The sequence below is a fragment of the Hyperolius riggenbachi genome, chromosome 5 (genome assembly GCF_040937935.1).
Source record: "Hyperolius riggenbachi isolate aHypRig1 chromosome 5, aHypRig1.pri, whole genome shotgun sequence".
Classification (NCBI taxonomy): Eukaryota; Metazoa; Chordata; class Amphibia; order Anura; family Hyperoliidae; genus Hyperolius; species Hyperolius riggenbachi.
In genome coordinates, this window is record NC_090650.1 from 400,359,116 (window position 1) to 400,378,107 (window position 18,992).

The 18,992-nt window shown below is 45.9% G+C and overlaps 1 protein-coding gene across 1 annotated transcript in view; it reads right to left on the reverse strand.

The window, feature by feature from the left end:
• Window positions 1–16,599, reverse strand: part of RSPO2 (R-spondin 2) — a 156,286-nt gene extending 139,687 nt beyond the window's left edge. The window contains exons 1-2 of the mRNA XM_068234921.1: window positions 16,164–16,599; window positions 8,352–8,610 (exon numbers count right to left, since the gene is read on the reverse strand). Of these exons, the coding sequence (XP_068091022.1) occupies window positions 8,352–8,445 (94 nt within the window). The 5' untranslated portion in view covers window positions 8,446–8,610; window positions 16,164–16,599. The remainder of the gene's footprint in view (window positions 1–8,351; window positions 8,611–16,163) is intronic.
• Window positions 16,600–18,992: the final 2,393 nt, after the last annotated feature.

Consider the following 18,992-nt stretch of genomic DNA (forward strand, 5'->3'; position numbering starts at 1 on the left):
CCATGCGTGTCACTTCCTCTTCCTGCTTCATTCAGTGATGCACTTTTCTAACAGAGAGGACAGGGGTGACCCGGAAGTTTTAACATAGCCAAGATGGCAGCCGCGATTTTTAAATTGAAATCAAACAAAAACTATTTGGTGTAAACCGGCGATTCAGGCATCAAATGGAATAGGAGAGTACAACCTACAGAATGGTATGCATGTTTAAATACTTTGCAGTACTGGTTGGAGTCTTAAAGGCATGCCCATGAGAGGTGCTCGGAGTCACTTTAAGGCAGAAGGCTTGGACTCAGGACAATTCGATTTACTGGCTAATATACCTAATAAAATTCAAAGTGTTATATTTACCATTATAGGAGCTGGCTGTAATTAAAAGGTCCCCAGCCTGGCTACTTGCCTCCTATGATTCGTCCAGCCCTGCCGCCTGGCGTAGTGACCCTGAGGGCCAGACCCCGCCCGCTGTATCAGTACAATGGCTCCGTGTGGAATTAGGGACCCTCTGCCCTATCCGAGATGATGCCACAACATACTGGAAGTCAGGCCAGGCTGGGGAGTCATTAGTGCGTCCTGTGAACACAGATCGATGCTGGAGACTCTGACATGAGAATCAGTCCGGGAAACGTGAGACCTGTGAACTCCGGGCCCAGCTAAACCATGATGTATGCTGTGCAGGCTGTACAGCTCAGCCAGACCACACTGCACATTACGCAATGCATACTTACAAGGAACCACATGATCAATAAACCGTCGTATGAGCTGACGCTTCACAGGCTGCTCATGGTCATCAGCCCAGAGATATTATCAGAAGAAAAAAAAATAAATAAATAATAATAATAATATATATATCCTTTCAGTTAAAACTGGCAGCAACTGATAATGGAAAATGGCCCAAATGCTTTCAGCTTCCAGAGAGAGACCAGTATGACTAGATTGAGGGCTCATTTCCACTATAGCGAATCGATAACGCATGCGGATTCGCACAGCCAATACAAGTGGATGGGCCTGTTTCCACTTGTGCGTAGCGTTTTTGTGTGCGGGGAAAATCTGCACGGCAGAGCCGTCAGAATTCGCTTCCCGCACACCGCTAAGCGAATCGCATACAATGTATCTAATAGGGAAATCGCATGCGGTTTTGGCATGCGTTTTTCCCCGCGATTTTGCATGCGATTTCGCATAGGAGGTAATGTTAATTTACACAGGCAGTGACATGGTTAAAATCGCCCACCTACTACCCTATGCGAAATCGCGGGAAAAAACGCATGCAAAAATCGCACCCGCATGCGATTTCGTCTGCAGTGATTTCCCGGCGATTCCGCACCGCACAAGTGGAAATGCAGCCTCAGTCAGAACTGAAAGGCGCTGTTGGAAAATAGTGAGCTTCCAAGAGGAACTCCGGGTGAGGCAAGAATGAAATAATAATTTGCAGGTACATCATGTTTATGTGTTTATTTTAAAAACAGTAATTTTACTCGGTTCAGGTACCCTTTAAAAACTCTCCATAGACCAGTATTGGGGCAGGTGGCGTAACTTAAAAAAAACAAAAAAACCTAGAAATCTTTCAAGTGGACCTGAACTCTTGCACAGGACAGAAGGAAAACAGAGAAATGCACCCTTTTTAGCCGGTCTAATTCCTCCTCCTCTGTGACTAATCAGCATTTTCAAATGATCTCTAAGCTTTGGTAGCTCAGGAATTCCCTCTGCCATGGCAGAGCAGCTAATTTGTAAACACAGGATGTTAACAATAGGTCTGCTTCCATGAAAGCAGGAAGTAGACACTGCAGCTTTATTGCAGGATTTGTATCAGCTGTAACAAAGAAATGTATTTATTGAAAGGTGATTATGCTGTTTCTTATCTTTTAGAGCAAGGAAGTTCTGAGTTCAGGTCAGAGGTAGGGATGGTCGGAAATGCCAATTTCTGATTCCGCGGTAATTCCGCATTCCGCCATTGCCAAATACCGATTCCGCTTTCCGCTACCAATTTCCGCATTCCAATGCGGAATTTCCGCCGGAAATCGCGGAAATTCCGCCCGACTTTAACATCAATTTTCTCAAAAACTATAAGGTCTTTTCGAAAACTTATGCATCTTGTTCAGAAGATTCTCTTTAATAAACCCTGAAAATTTGGTGTTTCTAGGACGTACGGGGGCTTTGCTATTAACCGCTAAAGTCGGCGGATTTTTACTGTAATGTAAATGCAGAAAATAGGCAGAAGCAGATTTTCTGCATTTTACATTACAGTAAAAATCCGCCGACTTTAGCGGTTAATAGCAAAGCCCTTGTAAGTCCTTGAAACACAAATTTTCAGGGTTTATTATACTGTATCTTGTGAACAAGATGCAAAAAAAAAAAAAAGTTTTCAAAAAGACCTTACAGTTTTTGAGAAAATCAATGTTAAAGTCGGGCGGAATTTCCGCGATTTCCGGCGGATATTTCCGTGATTTCCGCCTAACGCACTTGCATTACCTAATTCCGCATTCCGATGCGGAAATGCAATTTCCGATCGGAATTTCCGAAATTGCATTTCCGCGGAATCCGAATGAGCATCCCTAGTCAGAGGGAGAAACTTCAAAATAAATAAATAAAATAAAATAAAAAGGCCCAATGAAGTCATAACTCTAATTTCCTCACATCTCCTGGTTTGAGGAACTGCAATCCTCAGCAGTTCTTCCACAATCCCCCTGAACACACCACGTCAGCTGGTCTGACCTCTCCGGGGGATCTGCTGCCGATAGAACTACAAGCGGCTATAATAAGAACAGAGGGAGCGGAGTTGGGTAGACTGGAAACCAGCATTGTGGCGGAGATGATTCCACAGCATCTCACTAATGTACAATAAGTCAGCAGCTGCAAAGCTGGAGACAACTTAATTGGCTACAAGTGTTTGGTGCCAAGTTGTGCCACCCTCCCCTATCTGCATCAGCAAAAACCTTTCCAGCATCAACTCACCTACAAGGAATGTTCCGTTACTGCAAGGCAGAGAAAACTAGACACGGCCAGCAGAGGATGAACTACAAGAACAAGCCAGCTCTTCAGACAGCAAGTCTGCCCTCTTACCACCAACTTTAAAAAACTCTCACTTTTATTTTGTGATACATACACCTGATCGACTAAATACACAATGGTAACCTTCCTAGAGGATACCAAAAGCTAAAACTTAAAGGGGTTCTCTGGCACCTGTAATAAAAAAAAAAAACTAAACCTGACACTTACCTGGGGCTTCTATCGCCCCCCTGCAGCTGTCATGTGACGTGCCGTCCTCCTCCAATGCTCTGTTCCCCGCCGCCGGTAACCTGCTAATTAGTAGTCTAACTAGACGAATAGAACAGCAGTTGAGCGCAAGCTCGCTCCTGCGCACATCATAGGAAGCTTACTGCGCAGCACAAAGTTTTCTTGCACTGCGCCTGCGCAGTAAGCACCCGATGACACGTGTGGCCACGCAGCCGCAGCTCTATTCGTCTAGTTAGACGAATAATTAGCAGGTTACAGAATAAATACAGGAGGACGGCACAGGACATTCCAGCTGCAGGGGACCGATAGAAGCCCCAGGTAAGTGTCAGTTTTAGCTTTTTTTACAGGTACCAGAGAACCCCTTTAAAGAGGAACTCCAGTGAAAATAACGTCATGAAAAAAGTGCTTCACTTTTACAATAATTATGTATAAATGATTTAGTCAGCGTTTGCCCATTGTAAAATCTTTCCTCTCCCTGATTTACATTCTGGCATTTATCACATTGCGACATCTTTACTGCTGGCAGGTGATGTCAGTGGAAAGAGAGGATGCATTTTTGGCTGTTGGAAACAGCTGTTATTTCCCACAATGCAACAAGGCTCCCACAGTGTGATGTCAATACCCAAGTGCTGTCATCACACTGTGGGAGGGGTTTCACCACAATATCAGCCATACAGAGCCCCCTGATGATCCGTTTGAGGAAAGGGATTTTCTACAGTCTGCAGTGCGTTATCGCATGATCTGTGCCCGCTGCACAGACTATGCAGCAATGCAAGTCAATGAGCGATGCAGCAAGTGTGAACAATGGGAGCGCAATGAAATGCAGCGCGCATGCGTGGACCGACTGGAATCCCAATGAAGTACCTCCTGCCCAGCAGGGAGTATGTCACTAGCTGGGGGTGGGGTGGTGGGATAGGAAGGCTCCCATCGCATCGCAAACCTCAGGTGTGCAACCGGCCTCGCGGTGCCTGTTGACAGAGCAATCTCCTGAACGGTCGGATACCCTTAAAGGACAACCGAGGGGACATGTGACATGATGAGATAGACATGTATGTACAGTGCCAAACACACATAACTACGCTGTGTTCCTTTTTTTCCTTTCTCTGCGTGAAAGAGTTAAATATCAGGTATGCAAGTGACAGTTTCTGTCTGGGTCGGGACCGGGTTGGACTGGATCAGACTACAGCATAACCCTCACTGATAAGTAATTACAGCGTAAAGCACTTTCCTGTCAGTAAATGGCTTCCTGGAGCAGACAATAGATAAAAAGGGTCAATTTATTAATTTATAGATTTGAGCTCTAGCATACGTCAAAATGAAGGTGTCGTTCAGCAGAGAAAATGAAATTCTAAAAACTAGATTTGAATATAAAATAAAAAAGTGTGGGATATCTAAAAACAAAAACAACAAAAAGAGTCATTTTTAGGAGAAGGAGGACAGGTAGGAGGACAGGATTTTTACCTCGGATGACCTTTAACCCTCCAGCAGCCAATTTAGAGGCTTGCAAGTGCTTCAAGCAAATGTATTTTTTATTTGTTACATTTCCTTGCTACTAATAAGTAACTGCTGTAATGTAGATTTATGGCCACTTGTCACTAGGGGGCAGTGTGAGACAATAACAGAGGATTTCTGCTTTCAATTACTATATTTTCTTCTAGTAGAGAGACATCACAGCATTCCAAGAATTTACTGCACAACAAGTTCTGCCAGCTGAGTTGAAAAGCAGGGAACTTATCTCAAATAAGATAATTCCTTTGCATCTGCTAATGGGTTAAGGCTGACCAATGATGAATGGCTTATTTTCCCCTCCGTTGATGGGCCCAAACGATCATTTCCGATCGATTGGAACTGGATCGTTAAAGGAGAACTGTAGTGAGAGGTATATGGAGGCTGCCATATTTATTTCCTTTTAAGCAATACCAGTTGCCTGGCTATTCAGCTAATCCTCTGCCTCTAATACTTTCAGCCATAGGCCCTGAACAAGCATGCAGCAGATCAGGTGTTTGACAAATTTAGACAGATATGACAAGATTAGCTGCATGCTTATTTCTGGTGTGATTCAGACACTTCTTTAGGCAAATAGACCATCAGGGCTGCCAGGCAACTGGTATTGCTTAAAAGGAAATAAATATGGCAGCCTACATATCCCTCTCACTACAGTTCTCCTTTAATGCCCACCTTTATAATCTCACACAGGCATTCCTGTGCAGCGAGCTGTGACCAGACACACACAGCAGATCACCCCCAGCAATTTCCAATCATCAGCTTTGCTGGAAATACTTTCACATCGTCTGTAGTGCTACGCAATGGATGTTTGGAAAAACAGAATGCCACAATGTAACAATAATATAGAACACAATGTAACAATATATAGAGGCCTTCTAATGTAGCAATGTAACAGTGCTCACCACACACGGTCATTCATGTATGGGTGAATAACAAACGCTGAAAAAAGCTTCATCAAAGCAAACCTATAACAATACCGAGGCAGCTACTGCCACCGACGACACAAAAACGCACTCAGGAATCGCACAACTGTTGTCCTTTTTCCATTTTTTCCCTCCCTTCTTCATCTCCAAGACTCCAACCCCTTCCCCATTGACCAGACAAAGGTCCCAGCTACCTGCAGTGGTGCAGCAATAGGGGGTTGCAGAGGTCTTGACCGCACTGGGGCCCTTGGGTCCTCCCTCCTTAACTGCAGTGTTAGCTCTTTATTGATACCGTGCTGGTAATCACTTCTATGAATTTGATGATAATCATTAACAAGCTGTTCCCCATCCCCTTCTTGCACCTCTGACACAGTGGTTGTCCTTGGCAGGTTTTGGTGCGCCATATCAATGATTATGTATAGAGTGCTTCAGGGGGGGGGGGGGGGTGCATGTGAAACTCACACCGGAGGGCCCATAGCTCCTTAGCTACATCACTGGCTACCTGTCATCTATTATAAAAGGAATGGTCATGTGACCAGTTTAGAAGGCTAAAGGTGTACACATGGCCATTAACCCTCTCAGAGCCAGAGCCAGGAAACGGCGAAGGTCCCAGAAGATTGGTACAGTATCAAATGACATAATCACAAGGTAACAGCTGTCCTATAACCAAAACGTCCACAGATCATCAATAAAAGGAAAATAAACGGATAGAAGCTCTCAGAGGCTGCATACCTGTTCCAGGGTCATGTCAGGATTATAGAAAAACCAAACGTCATAAATCTAACATTGCATTGGCAGCTTCTCTACACAGCTATGGTGCCAAGTGACTGATTCCTGTCAGTGGTCTCCTGGCGTATGTATTATAGCGCCACCTACTGTTCGGTTAGTAAAATGCCACCAGCAGAAATCACCAACAATGCAGAACAGATAGAGAGGAAGGGATACTATCGATTAACATGTGTTTTTTAACCTGAGTTTGAGGGAGTTGCTGAAGTGCTGGTAAATAATGATGTATACATTTCATTTGCTTATCTCTTGTTTACTGTAACAAATTCCTTTCACTGTGAACTGACCACACTGTCTGCTCATTTCTGATGGGAGAGTTAATGAGGGGAGGGAAGTTTCCCTCACAGTGTAGTTAACTCTGTAACTGTGTGTCAGAGAGCTCTCAGAAGAAGATGCATGTTTCTAAGCTGTCTGCAAGAGAGCAGAGGAAATGTAACTTGTTTTAAACGTGTAATTGTCTGTGACAGCACAGCTTTTCATATATTTTTTGGCTTTCAGGGAAAAATACTCTGTAGTCTGATATGCAAAAAACAACACTGGCTGGGCATTGAAGCAGACACCCCTTTTGCGAATGATTTGTCCCAATAGAGCTAAATCCTACACACAGTTAAAGATTTGCCTCTGATATTTAACATGAAAAATAGGAAATGTTTACACAGCTACTTAGACATTATTTGTACATTGTCATTTTATAACACTTGGGTATTGATAGTGTTCCTTTAACAGTCGACCTTGTGAATTTGCGCTCTATAGGAACTAGTAAATTTGCATGAGGCCAGTCAGATTAGGGCTCAAACCCACTAGCAGCCTTTTCTAAGCGCAAGTGATTTGAAAAAGCTTTTGCTCATGCACAGGGGCATAACTAGAAGTCACCGGGCCCCCCTGTAAAAATTTGGATGGGCCCCCCAGGCCTGCTCATGGCCGTTTTGGGGGGCAGGAGGGGTCACAACATGAGGGGAAGGCATGGTCACACATCGGCGGGGAGGGGACAGCCCCCCCCCTCACCTTGGGCTCTCCCCTCCAGCATCAATCAGTGGCAGCAGGCGGCAGGCAGGAACACATACCTCCATCCACCGGAGGTCCGATCTCTAAGTGCCTCACGCTACTTCCTGTTTATACAGGAAGTAGCCTAAGACATTTAGAGAGCGGAACCTCCGGCGCATGGATGGAGGTATGTGTTCCTGCCTGCTGCCACTGATTGGGAGTGTTGAGGGGAGAGCCCAAGGTGAGTGGGGGGGGGGGGGGGGGGGCGAACTGTCCCCTCCCCGCCGATGTGTGACCATGCCTTCCCCTCATGTTGTGACCCCTCCTGCCCCCAAACGCCATGGCGCAGGGGCTGCAGCCGCTATTGTTACGCCACGGCTCAAGCCAAGGCTGGGGGGGGGGGGGGGTTATTTTTATAAAATCACATCGCTCAAGTGAGATCAAATCTATATCATTACATTAGCAAGAGCATTACAAATCACAAAGTGCTCCTAGCGGGTTCCAGCAGAGCCGGGACAAGGTCCTCCAGCACCCAAGGCAGAGACACCAAAGTGCGCCCCTCCATCCCTCCCACCTCAGCTGTCACACACTGATTGCTATTAGACTAAGAGGCTCCCCAGGGCCCCCCAAACACCTTAATCTCTAGTTATCTGGCTTGCAGTCACTGCCATGTATCCCCTTTTCTTATTTCTTTCTGCTTCAAACACAATAGGGGAATGATAGCTGAGTGAGTTGTGCGCCCCCTCCTACACTGCGCCCTGAGGCTGGAGCCTCTCTCGCCTCTGCCTCAGCCCAGCCCTGGGTTCCAGGCCTCAGAAAGCTAATGATTAATTATGAACAGCTTAATTAATTAGGCATTTAAACTAAGTAACATTTTGAACCACATCCCCCAACACACACACACACACAAAAGAGACCACTGACCTCTTTTGCTCCGCCTCCAGCGGCTGGTCTGGCTTTGGCTGGAGTCCACACAATTTAAGATGAGAAGGGCGAAGGGGAAGAGTCTGAACTGCATTATTGCTGCAGTTGTGAAGTGTGGCTTAAAACTGCTCAAGAAACTGTATTTTTGGACTTTTTTGGGGATCCACAAGACAATTGGGTTCCTCAGCAATCCGGGGGAGGGCTCTGGCTCAGAATCCACTCACTCCATATCCCCATGTCTGGAGAGTCCTCATCCAACCTGATTGGAGAAAGAGAAACGGACACATTTTGAAAAAAAAAAAAAAGTGTAAACTGCAGCAATACACAGACCAATGAAAATAAATCAATGCAACAGATCTGCACATCGATAAAGCCACAGAAATAAAGAAATGACACCAGTAAGTTTTACACTGGGGCATTGCACTGCACAACCGGTAAAAAGAGGATCGCAAAGCAGGGGAAAAGTCACATAGTGTGTTACGCATGTGATTCTAAGCATACAGTACATACAAAGTATGCTTCACTGCGACTATACATGTGCTCGCGGGTAACACACAGCATGCCTATTATTATTTATATAGCGCCGACATATTACGCAGCGCTGTACAGTGTGTGTGTGTTGTGTGTATATCTATCTATCTATCTATCTATCTATCTTGTCACTAACTGACCCTCAAAGGAGCTCACAATCTAATCCCTACCATTGCCATATGTCTATATTATGTAGTGTAAGTACTGTAGTCTAGGGCCAATTTTAGGGGGAGCCAATTAACTTCTCCGTATGTTTTTTTAATGTGGGAGGAAACCAGAGTGCCCGGAGGAAACCCAGGCAGACACGGAGAGAACATACAAACTCTTTGCAGATAGTGCCCTGGCTGGGATACGAACCAGGGACCCAGCGCTGCAAGGCGAGAGAGCTAACCACTACGCCACCATGCATGCCTAGCATTATTCACTCGGTTTTGGCCACATTGCACCGATGAGAATGTAATGGTACAATATATTCCTATCATGTTAGCTATGCCTTTATACTGTCCTACGCAAAGCCACGCAACATGTCAGTAGCCTAAGAGTGCCCAGTGGCCACTAACGGTACATTTTCAGCGAAGATTCGCCCAAGCAATCAGATAAATATGATCGGATGATCACTTAACAGCAATTTAAAGAATCAGAATTTTTATTAATAATCAGATGTGGTTGATAGGAAGTACAGATCATTGATGGATGAAATATTCGATGCATTACATTTTTTGCCGATTGCATTTATCTGATTATTTGGGCAAAGGTTTGCTGAAAAGTGAACCGTTACTGGCCCCCATAAGGGTGCACCCACACTGTATGTGGTACACTGCATTGCCACATGTGACCAGAGGCGTATCTAGAGGGGACCAGGTATGACTTGTGCCATGGGCGCCACAGCTGCCTCCTCTTCCCTCATGCTTCACCACCACTGCTCTTATACTGGAGGAATCGGGGGGGGGGGGGGGGGGGGAGTCTACTTATACTGGGGGACACCTGTCAAATCTATACTGGGGGGGGGGGGGAGAGGGGGTTACTTATACTGAGGGGAACCTCATTACCTATACTGAGGGACTACTTATATTGGGGGGATACCTCTTACCACTTATGCTAAAGAAGGCTACTTATACCGGGGGGACATCTCTAACTACATATACTGGGAGGGCAGCGTAAACATGGGTCTACTTATACTGGGTGAACTACCTCTGGCTACCTATACTAGGGTGCTACCTCTGGTTACTTTTACTTGGGGGTCACCTCTAGCAACCTATACTGGGGAGACTTGCATCATTGCAAGAAAAGAAGCGGTTATTATGGGACAAGGTGGTCTGATGGGGGGGGCACAATTTCATTGTTTGCCATAGGCGCTATGTCACCCAGATACACCCCTACATGTACCAACAGCTCCCAAACGATTGTGTGGGTATGTTTACTTCTCTGCGTTGTAATAGACCACGATATCCTCACACATCTTCTTCTGGATAACACGTGTGAACGTGCACATGTTACATAGCAATTGCTCATGCTTTGAAAATAACGTCTAAGTTTTAGCGTGCAGAGTTTGCTGTGCGTTATAGAACAGGTGGTATGCCTGGTACACACCATGCAACTAGATGGGTCGAATCGATAACTTACGATAGGTTCGATCTGACTCATTCAGCGTAACGAATGGGATCAGAACGCAATGCACGGCAGCGCAGGAGTCATGCAGTCGCATTGTGTTCTGATGGAGCGACAATCTGCGCTGAGAAGTGTGAACTCAGCCTAAGTGATGGGACTTCTCATTAAACACAGGCTGGAACCCCAGCTTGACCCAGCCTGACTAATACAGAGAAAGAACAAATCTGAATGCAGCTATTAAAGCAATACTAGTAGACACAATAATAATAATAATAATAATAATAATAATAATAATAATAATAATGATGATGATGATGAATAGAGGATGAGACTGATATGTTGAAAGAGGTAACAGAAAGCAACCAGCGGCAAGTTCTATGAACTGCAGAACGCTGATCGGTGTGTTGCCACTGTATGCATATGGGATTAGTTACAGCTCATTGTACAGTAATCACACCTCAAAAATGAGGGGGGGGGGGGGGGGGGGACTGCTAGACAGATGCACTGCCTGGTACACACCATGCAATTTCCCAGCAGATTGATGGGTCGAATCCATAATTTCTGACAGGTCCAATCAGGTTTCCGATCGATTTTGTACAGGGGGAGTGATCAGTAACAAAAAGGATCTGAGATCTGAGATCAGGGAAATCATCACACAAAAACACTTTGTACAGTTGCCAAGCCCACATTCCCCCCTGGACCCAGCCCCCCCCCCCCCCAAACACACACACACTTCACATCTATCGAATTGGACTATCGGTGGTGTTTAGTAACCACATCCCTGTGTTTTATTTGAGCACCAAGTAAACTTCCACTTGTAGCCAAGCAGAGATCTCTCAGTCAGTCCGTGACTCCATCCAATTCTCCTTTTACTGCTGGGAGTTGTAGTGCTGCACACTCTGGAAAGGGGCAATGTGTATGCCATTGACACAGTAGTCTGCAGATGACTCAGCCAGCGATGACTGGTCGGAATTGCCCAATCATTTCTCACAGAGTTACAGCCTTAACTAGCCATACACATGAGATAAGTGTCCCAGATAGCAGCCAATCAGATCACTCCAATCTTCAAGCAGGCTATACATGCATCGGGTATCCCCTTGCAGATTTGATCCCTTTTATTAAATCTGCTAAACATCTATAGCACAACTTGGCAAAAAAAAGAAAGAAAAAATTGATCAAAATTACGATTGGACTAAAAATATTGGTCGATCAGACGGGAAGGGGGAAGCGGTTGTAGATCGACAGCCCATAGCGTAGAACTGTCTGTTTTCAATAGCTTTCATCGTGAAATCTATGTGTAGTACGGGTAGTCCCCAATTAACTAACAAAATAGTGACTTTAGATTAGTTCTTAACCTGAATCTATTCTTAACCAGTTCACCCCCAAGGATTTTTATCCTAACGGACCAGAGCAATTTTCAGTTGTCAGCGCTCCTCCCTTTTATTCCCTAATAACTTTATTACTACTTATCACAAGAAAATGATCTATACCTCGTTTTTTTCGCCACCAATTAGGCTTTCTGTGGATAGTACATTTTGCTAAGAATTTTTTTATTCTAAATGCATTTTAATGAGAAAAACAGAAAAAAAAGAAAAAAAATCATTATTTCTCAGTGTTCAGCCTTTATAGTTTTAAAATTAAACATTCTCCTGTGGATAAAACAAACACGTTTTATTTGCCCAGTGGTCCCGATAATTAAACCGTTTAGATTATGTCCCTACCACAATGTATGGCGACAGTATATTATTTTGAAATATAAGTGGTTATTTTTCTGTTTGTTCTGGCCATAATTACAAGCCCCTATGTAATAAATTAAAATTAATTTTCCCCCATAAAATATAGAATAAAAAAAGCTGAGTCCCTAAGGCAACTATTTATTTTATTTTTTTAAGCTGATTTTTTTTTTTACAAGTGTTTTTTTTGGGGGGGAGGGTTGGAAGTGTAATTTTATTAATGATGTGTATATACTTAAAAATGTATGTATTTTGTAAGTGTAATATACTTTTTGGCCACAAGATGGCGCTGGTGAACACTCATAGGACGTGTTCACTTTTTTTTTTTTTTTTTACACACTTTATTAAACTGTTACATTTCCTGTTTATGTGAATGGACGTAGCCGCTGTTCGCGGTCACGTCCATTCACTCCAGGCACTGCGATTGGGTAGAGGACTGTTCAGTCCTCTTCCCCAATCGCCCAGCACGGGATCCCGACGGTAATGGCGGCGGTAGCGGCGGACACACGGCGGTAGCAGCGGCGGGAATGCGCGACGTATTAAAACGTCATGTTGCTGTTAATAGCGGTAAGCATGACGTTTTAATACGTTAGGATGTCGGTAAATGGTTAAAGTGAGCCAGAGACGAAGCACCCTCATGTGTTTTACCATACATATCAGTGGGAGCATTAGAGAAAACACCTAACCTGCTCTCTGTTTCATTTTTCACTGTTCAGCTTGCTTGTTATCAGCCCTGATAAAATCCCCGACTGAGTATTCAGTCTGGCTTTGCTATGACTCAGCTATAATGATTTCTGAACAGAGCCACAAGGGGGCAGGCTTGGGTTTGAAAAGACATCAGAGAAGACAGACTCCGCTATAATGATTCCTGAGCAAAGCCAGGCTGAATGCTCAGTCAGGGATTTTGTCAGGGCTGATAACAAGCAGGCTGAGCAGTGAAGAATGAAACAGAGAGCAGGGTAGGTGTTTTCTCTAATGTTCACACTGATATATATGGTAAAATACATGAGGGTGCTTCGTCTCTGGTTCCCTTTTAGGATTCAGGAACAGATTTAAGAACGAACCTAAAGTCGCTATCTTGTTCGTGTCTGGTTCACTTTAAGTCAGAACACTGTGACATCTCTGTCCCCTGTACCTCCTCTGTGCCCCCCTGTGCCTCCAGTGTCCCCCTCTGTCCCATCTCTGTCCCCTGTTCCTCCTCTGTGCCTCCAGTGTCCCCCTCTGTGTCACCTCTGCACCTGCTTATACAAGTTTTAAAGTCATTTTTTCTTTGAATTATTTAAAATCGATTTTCTCAAAAACTACAAGTCCAATTTTGTTTGTAAGTCGGGCGTTCGTAAGTCGAGGACTACCTGTATATGGATAGATTTGATCTCTATCTGATCAGATTCAGATCAGAGAGAAATTGATCGGTTTGATACACTGGGTGGGAATCTATGCATGTATGGCCAACTTTATGCTTATTCACAATGGCCATAACAGTATCTGACTCCATACATTCCTTTCCAGTGTCTTGGTCTGTGTGTTCCCACTTAGCTGAGAATGGACATTCTTTTTGTCCATTCTCCACTCATCGGAAAACTGACAGAGAACGGTTCCTATTTTATAGATAGGAGCTGTTCACACTTGTCACGCTGCAATGGATCTGTGAGATCATTTGCAGTAAGCGAACCCTTAAGGTGGCCATACACTTATTATGCTGGGCAATGGGCATACACGGGTCGATCCGGCGGCCGATTAGCCGCCAGATCGACTCCCGCCGCGTCCCCGCTCGTCCCCCCGGATCGATTCCCTCTCGTCCCCGCTTCTTATCTTTTGCTCGATTCGCCGCTATTTCCGTTTGAAATCTATTGAAAATCGATCTAATGCCATTTTTTTGCCATCAGATTTCCATTAGGGTCAAAGCAAAATGATAAGCAATCTCAACAGATCGACCTAGATTTTCCAGCCTGCCAGATCGATTGAAATCGATCGAAATTGGCCGCAAATCGGTTGATTGGCCAATCAATTTGCAATCAATCGATCGATCTTGATCGATCGGTCAAAAATCGGCTGAGTGTATGGGGGTAATGCCTCTGCCCTGCAACAGATTATCAGAACGGACACTACACTGTCCACTCCCGCATGTGATGCGTGTGGAACTGGAAACACAGCCTAAGTGGCTAGGATAACACACATTCTTTGCAGCACTGGAGTCCTTGCTTCAATTCCAATCCAGGACACTATCTGCATACAGATTGTACGTTCTCACGGTTTCTGCATGCATTGCCTCCCATTCCCAAAAGAATACTGGTAGGGGTAACTGGCGAACCGAGCTGTGTTAGGTATGTCTGACTAGGACAGAGCCATCAGATTGTGAGCTCCTCTGACAACAGCAGCAAGAAATGGAATGATGTTCCGTACAAAGGCGCCCACTGTCGCCCCAAAACGAATGACAGGACAGCTGAAAATTGTTTAAAAAAAATAGTTTCGATGTTAAACTGAAACGTACTCAGATGTCAGTGATCACTCGTTTCAGCGACGGTGATCAGATGAGTGTATGGAGCTTAAAGCTACAGGCACACTTTAGACTATAGTCGTTTAAAATGGTTCCGAAACGATCGCTCATCAGATAATGGCGCACAAAACTTTCACAAACGATCACCAACGACGAACAACCGATCAGAGAAAATGCGGATTCGTCAGGACGGTTCTGATTGAACGATCATTTCTAAAAGCGTTTATGTATATCATTAGATAACGATCGTTACACGTGCGCAGAATCGGCACCCAACAAACTATGATGTCACTAACGATTGTTGCACGCTTGCGCAGAATCGTCAACCAAACTATGACATCACTTCTGTATGCGTGTGTAATATTACCAATCAGTCATTTGAACATATGGCCAGTCCGTATAGGTTGTATGAGCTTGTTCAATTAGGAGATCAGCATTCCAGCCAGCGAACGTTTGTTCATCTGTTGTTCCGACCGATAGTAATCTAAAGTGGGTAGGTAGCTTTAGATTCTATATCATGTGAACATCAAAAAAATCCAGCCCAGCTGATCTCTGTGTGTATGGGCATATCTCAATGTTCAGCACCTGGATTACATCAATCAATCCCCTGTGTGGACTATCATACACAACACAATCTCAGAGCGGGTCAGGTGGGTGTCCATCAGGGGTATAGGGTGATTGGGGGCTATCCGTTTCAGCCAATCAAAACTAATCAGACATGGCAACACCTGTGCTGTTCAGACACTAGGCTGTCCCAGCCATGCAATCAGATTGGATAAAGTCTGCGCAGAGCTTTCTAGCAGATCTTTGCACAGCCTCACCTGTCCCCTATGTGTATGTAGGGATTGTGCCCTGTCCTTTGGGGGTCTCTACTGGAAAAGCCCCCTTGGTAGCTGGAACCATGCTCTGTCACTAGCATTGCCCTCTATTCCTGCCCTTCAACGAGTTCTCCTGTCCCTGAAAATAGTCGCCGAAGTCCCTGATCTTTCTAGAATCTGAGGCAGGTTTATCAAAATCACTCCAGAAGTTTCGATCTGGGATAGATTTGTACTTTTGCTACAATTTTCCATCACACTGTTTTTGATAAATCTGTCCCTGGAAAAGCCCCGTCTCAGGCAACAGGTCACTGGCAGGATGACGGAACAATGTGGACACGAAACGATACTGTACATCCACAAACGTGACAGATGCTCTCAGACGACTAAAATAACTTTTTCATTAAAAAGATAATGCCTAAAAAATTTTTAAAAGAATAAAAAAAAAAAACACACGTCGTCCACGATAGTTGCAACTTCAAGCAGCAGGTGAGACTGTAGCCCGCTGGGACTTCTAGTCCCCCAGAGGTCCTGTAAACGGTGTCCAAACCACCACTGTGCACTACAAATCCCAGCGCACCTCCAATCATCAGCTCATCCTACTTTACATCGCCCGACCGTCTCTTACCTGTAGAGCGTCCGACTACAGACGATGCCGATCCTACCGGGAGAGGAAACCACCGATCACACCGAACTGACGGGAGATTTCCGAGCATCCACCGCTACATTGGAGACTCTCCATCTGCGTCCGACCGGATCTGCAACTCCTCCTAAGCTCCGATCTAGAGGTGTTGGACCAGATCTGCTGTACCTCCCGCTCTCCGATCTCTGCCCGACCAGATCTGGGACAGCGCTAGAGCTCCGCTGCGCTCCTGGGTACAGCGCTCTGTGCTGTGTGTACGGTGCTCCGGTGTCTGCAGGCGCGAGGCTGCGCTCTGGTCGCCGCAGGCGTTCTAGAATGCTGCGCTGAGATCGCTGTTCTCGCTGTAGAATGCTGCGCTCTGGTCGCGGCTAGCGCTCCTCTCTCTCCTGTGCTGGAGGATGCTGTTGCTGCTGCTGCTGCTCTGCTCTGAGATACTGCTGCTCCGGGATGGAGGAGGGACTCCTGAGCTCTGATCCCCCCACACACACATCGGCTGCTGCCTCCTCCCCGGGGTCCTAAATAGAGCATCGATCCTCCCCCCCTCTTTCCCCTCCTGTCCTGACTCCATGCGATCTCCTCGCCTGCAGAGGGGGCAATTCACTACAGGAGAGAAGCCGTGAAGAGGACCTGTGCTCATCCCCCCAATCCATCCAGGTGCTTAGAACAAACAGAAACTTTGTGAAGGGCACTCTGACAGGTCCTCTTCACTGAGCTATTCTGAAGGTAAGTTGGCCTACCAAACAGATCGTTCAATCACACTTAACTCCTCATAGGACCATGTACATCGTTTCAGGGCCATGCAGAGTCCCCTTCCTCAGGGACATGGAGTAGAACCAGAGCTGGGACAAGGTCCTCAAGCACCCAAGACTGAGACACCAAAGTGCACCCCTCCATCCCTCCCACCACAGATGTCACACACCGATTGCTATTATACTAAGTGGCGCCCCAACCCCTTAATCTCTAGTTATCTGGCTTGTAGTCACTGCCATGTATCTCCTTTTCTTATTTCTCTCTGCTTCAAACACAACAGGGGAATGACAGCTGAGTGAGTTGTGCGCCCCCTCCTACACTGCACCCTGAGGCTGAAACCTCTCTCGCCTCTGCCTCGGCCCGGCCCTGAGTTGAACAGTACCCATCTTCATCTGCAGGGAACATGTGGAGCCATGAACCAATCATCTGTTGGATGGCAATTTTTTGAGCTACATAGCAAGTGAGATGACACTTGGAGGAGATGTTCAGGACCGTTTCAGCCGAGGATCTAGCATGTGTACAAGTGATGCTCGACATTGTAGAAAGATCTGGTTATGTGTCCAGTCCTTCTTCGTCGAGGTGTACTACCCAGTGTATAGTTTATTGGGTTGTACTACTAGATAGATGAAGTGAGGGGAATAACTGGGTGGTCTGGTGGTCTCAGAAATGCCAATTTACCCCCTGACCTCTCCTCCCCATCTCCACCCCTAAACTATCCTCCGCACTGCTAACCCTAAAGGCACACATCCACTTCATCTTTTTTTAGATGCCCGGTGATTTTTTTGAGGGACTGCGCAGTAAGCTCCTGGTGACATCAGCGGGAGCGAGGACACGGCAACGCAGGCGCAGTGGTTTTCATACTTTAAAGTCTGAAATTCCAGAAGTGAACCGGAGGCGGGGACGGAGCATCGGTGAGTGGCTGTGTGGGCACAGGACATCTGCTGGGGACCATTAGAAGCCTAATTTTCCCCCGACCCCCCCTACAGTATTCCTTTAAGATCGCCGACGACTCCTGTGAAAAGTACCGCAATCGCTTGAACACTCATTCACGCCCGTCGTGTGCCATCGCATGTACCCGCCGTCAGGAAGATGAATCGAGGAACGCTCATTGTGGGAAGTCGCTGTGGTCCACCTTCCCGTGTCGCTAGGTGAATATTCAGCTTAAGCCTCTGCACCACCAATGCTGGGAACACACGATACGTTTTTTTCCACTCTCTTATCTTCTGCTCGTTTTTCTTATCTTTTTCATTAATTTCTATGAGAAATTGAGTGGTAATGATCGAGAGGGATATCAGACATGATGGAAATTTGTCAATCGAACTAATCTAACGGCAAAACGTATTATGTGTTCCAAGCATTACACTACTCTCAGAGACGGATAAAACTACAGATTTGATACTTACCCGGGGCTTCCTCCAGCCCCGTAAACACATGCGAGTCCATCCCCGTCCTCCCGCGGTCTGCCGCTCAGCCGCATACCTCCCCGGTAACTGGTTCAGTCGCATCAGTTGTGGTCTTCTGTGCATGCACGGGAGGTCCGCACATGAGCAGAAGACCACGTCAACGCCACCCTAATCACCCCACCCTCAGGATGCCGCTTCATCGTCATCGGGACGATTCTCTTCTGCATAGTTCATCGTCTGCGGGAAACGTCTATACACCACACCGAACTCCGTCCTGATGGCTCACTAATTCAGCATCTGCACCTAGAGGAACAGCATTACATCTGTGGGCACTACACTCCTGAGAGATCCAAACACACATTCCTGACCGATCATGTATGGACCACACTGCAACACAGGTGCAATCTTCAGGACCAGCTGCAGTGGGGCCCCTGGGCAAAATTAATCTGAGGGGGGACCCCTTGAACTTTCCCTCCCCACCTATATGCAGCATTAGGCCCTCTCCCCCCCTAAAGAGTTGGAGTTACCTGAACCAATGAGGAGTAAATCACCTGTCCTGCCTGGCATGCTCCTCTATCAGTCTTCATCCTCACAGGCGCACCTCTCCTCCAAGATGTGGCACATATTATTTTGTAATAACACGGCGCCAGTTCACTGAGAA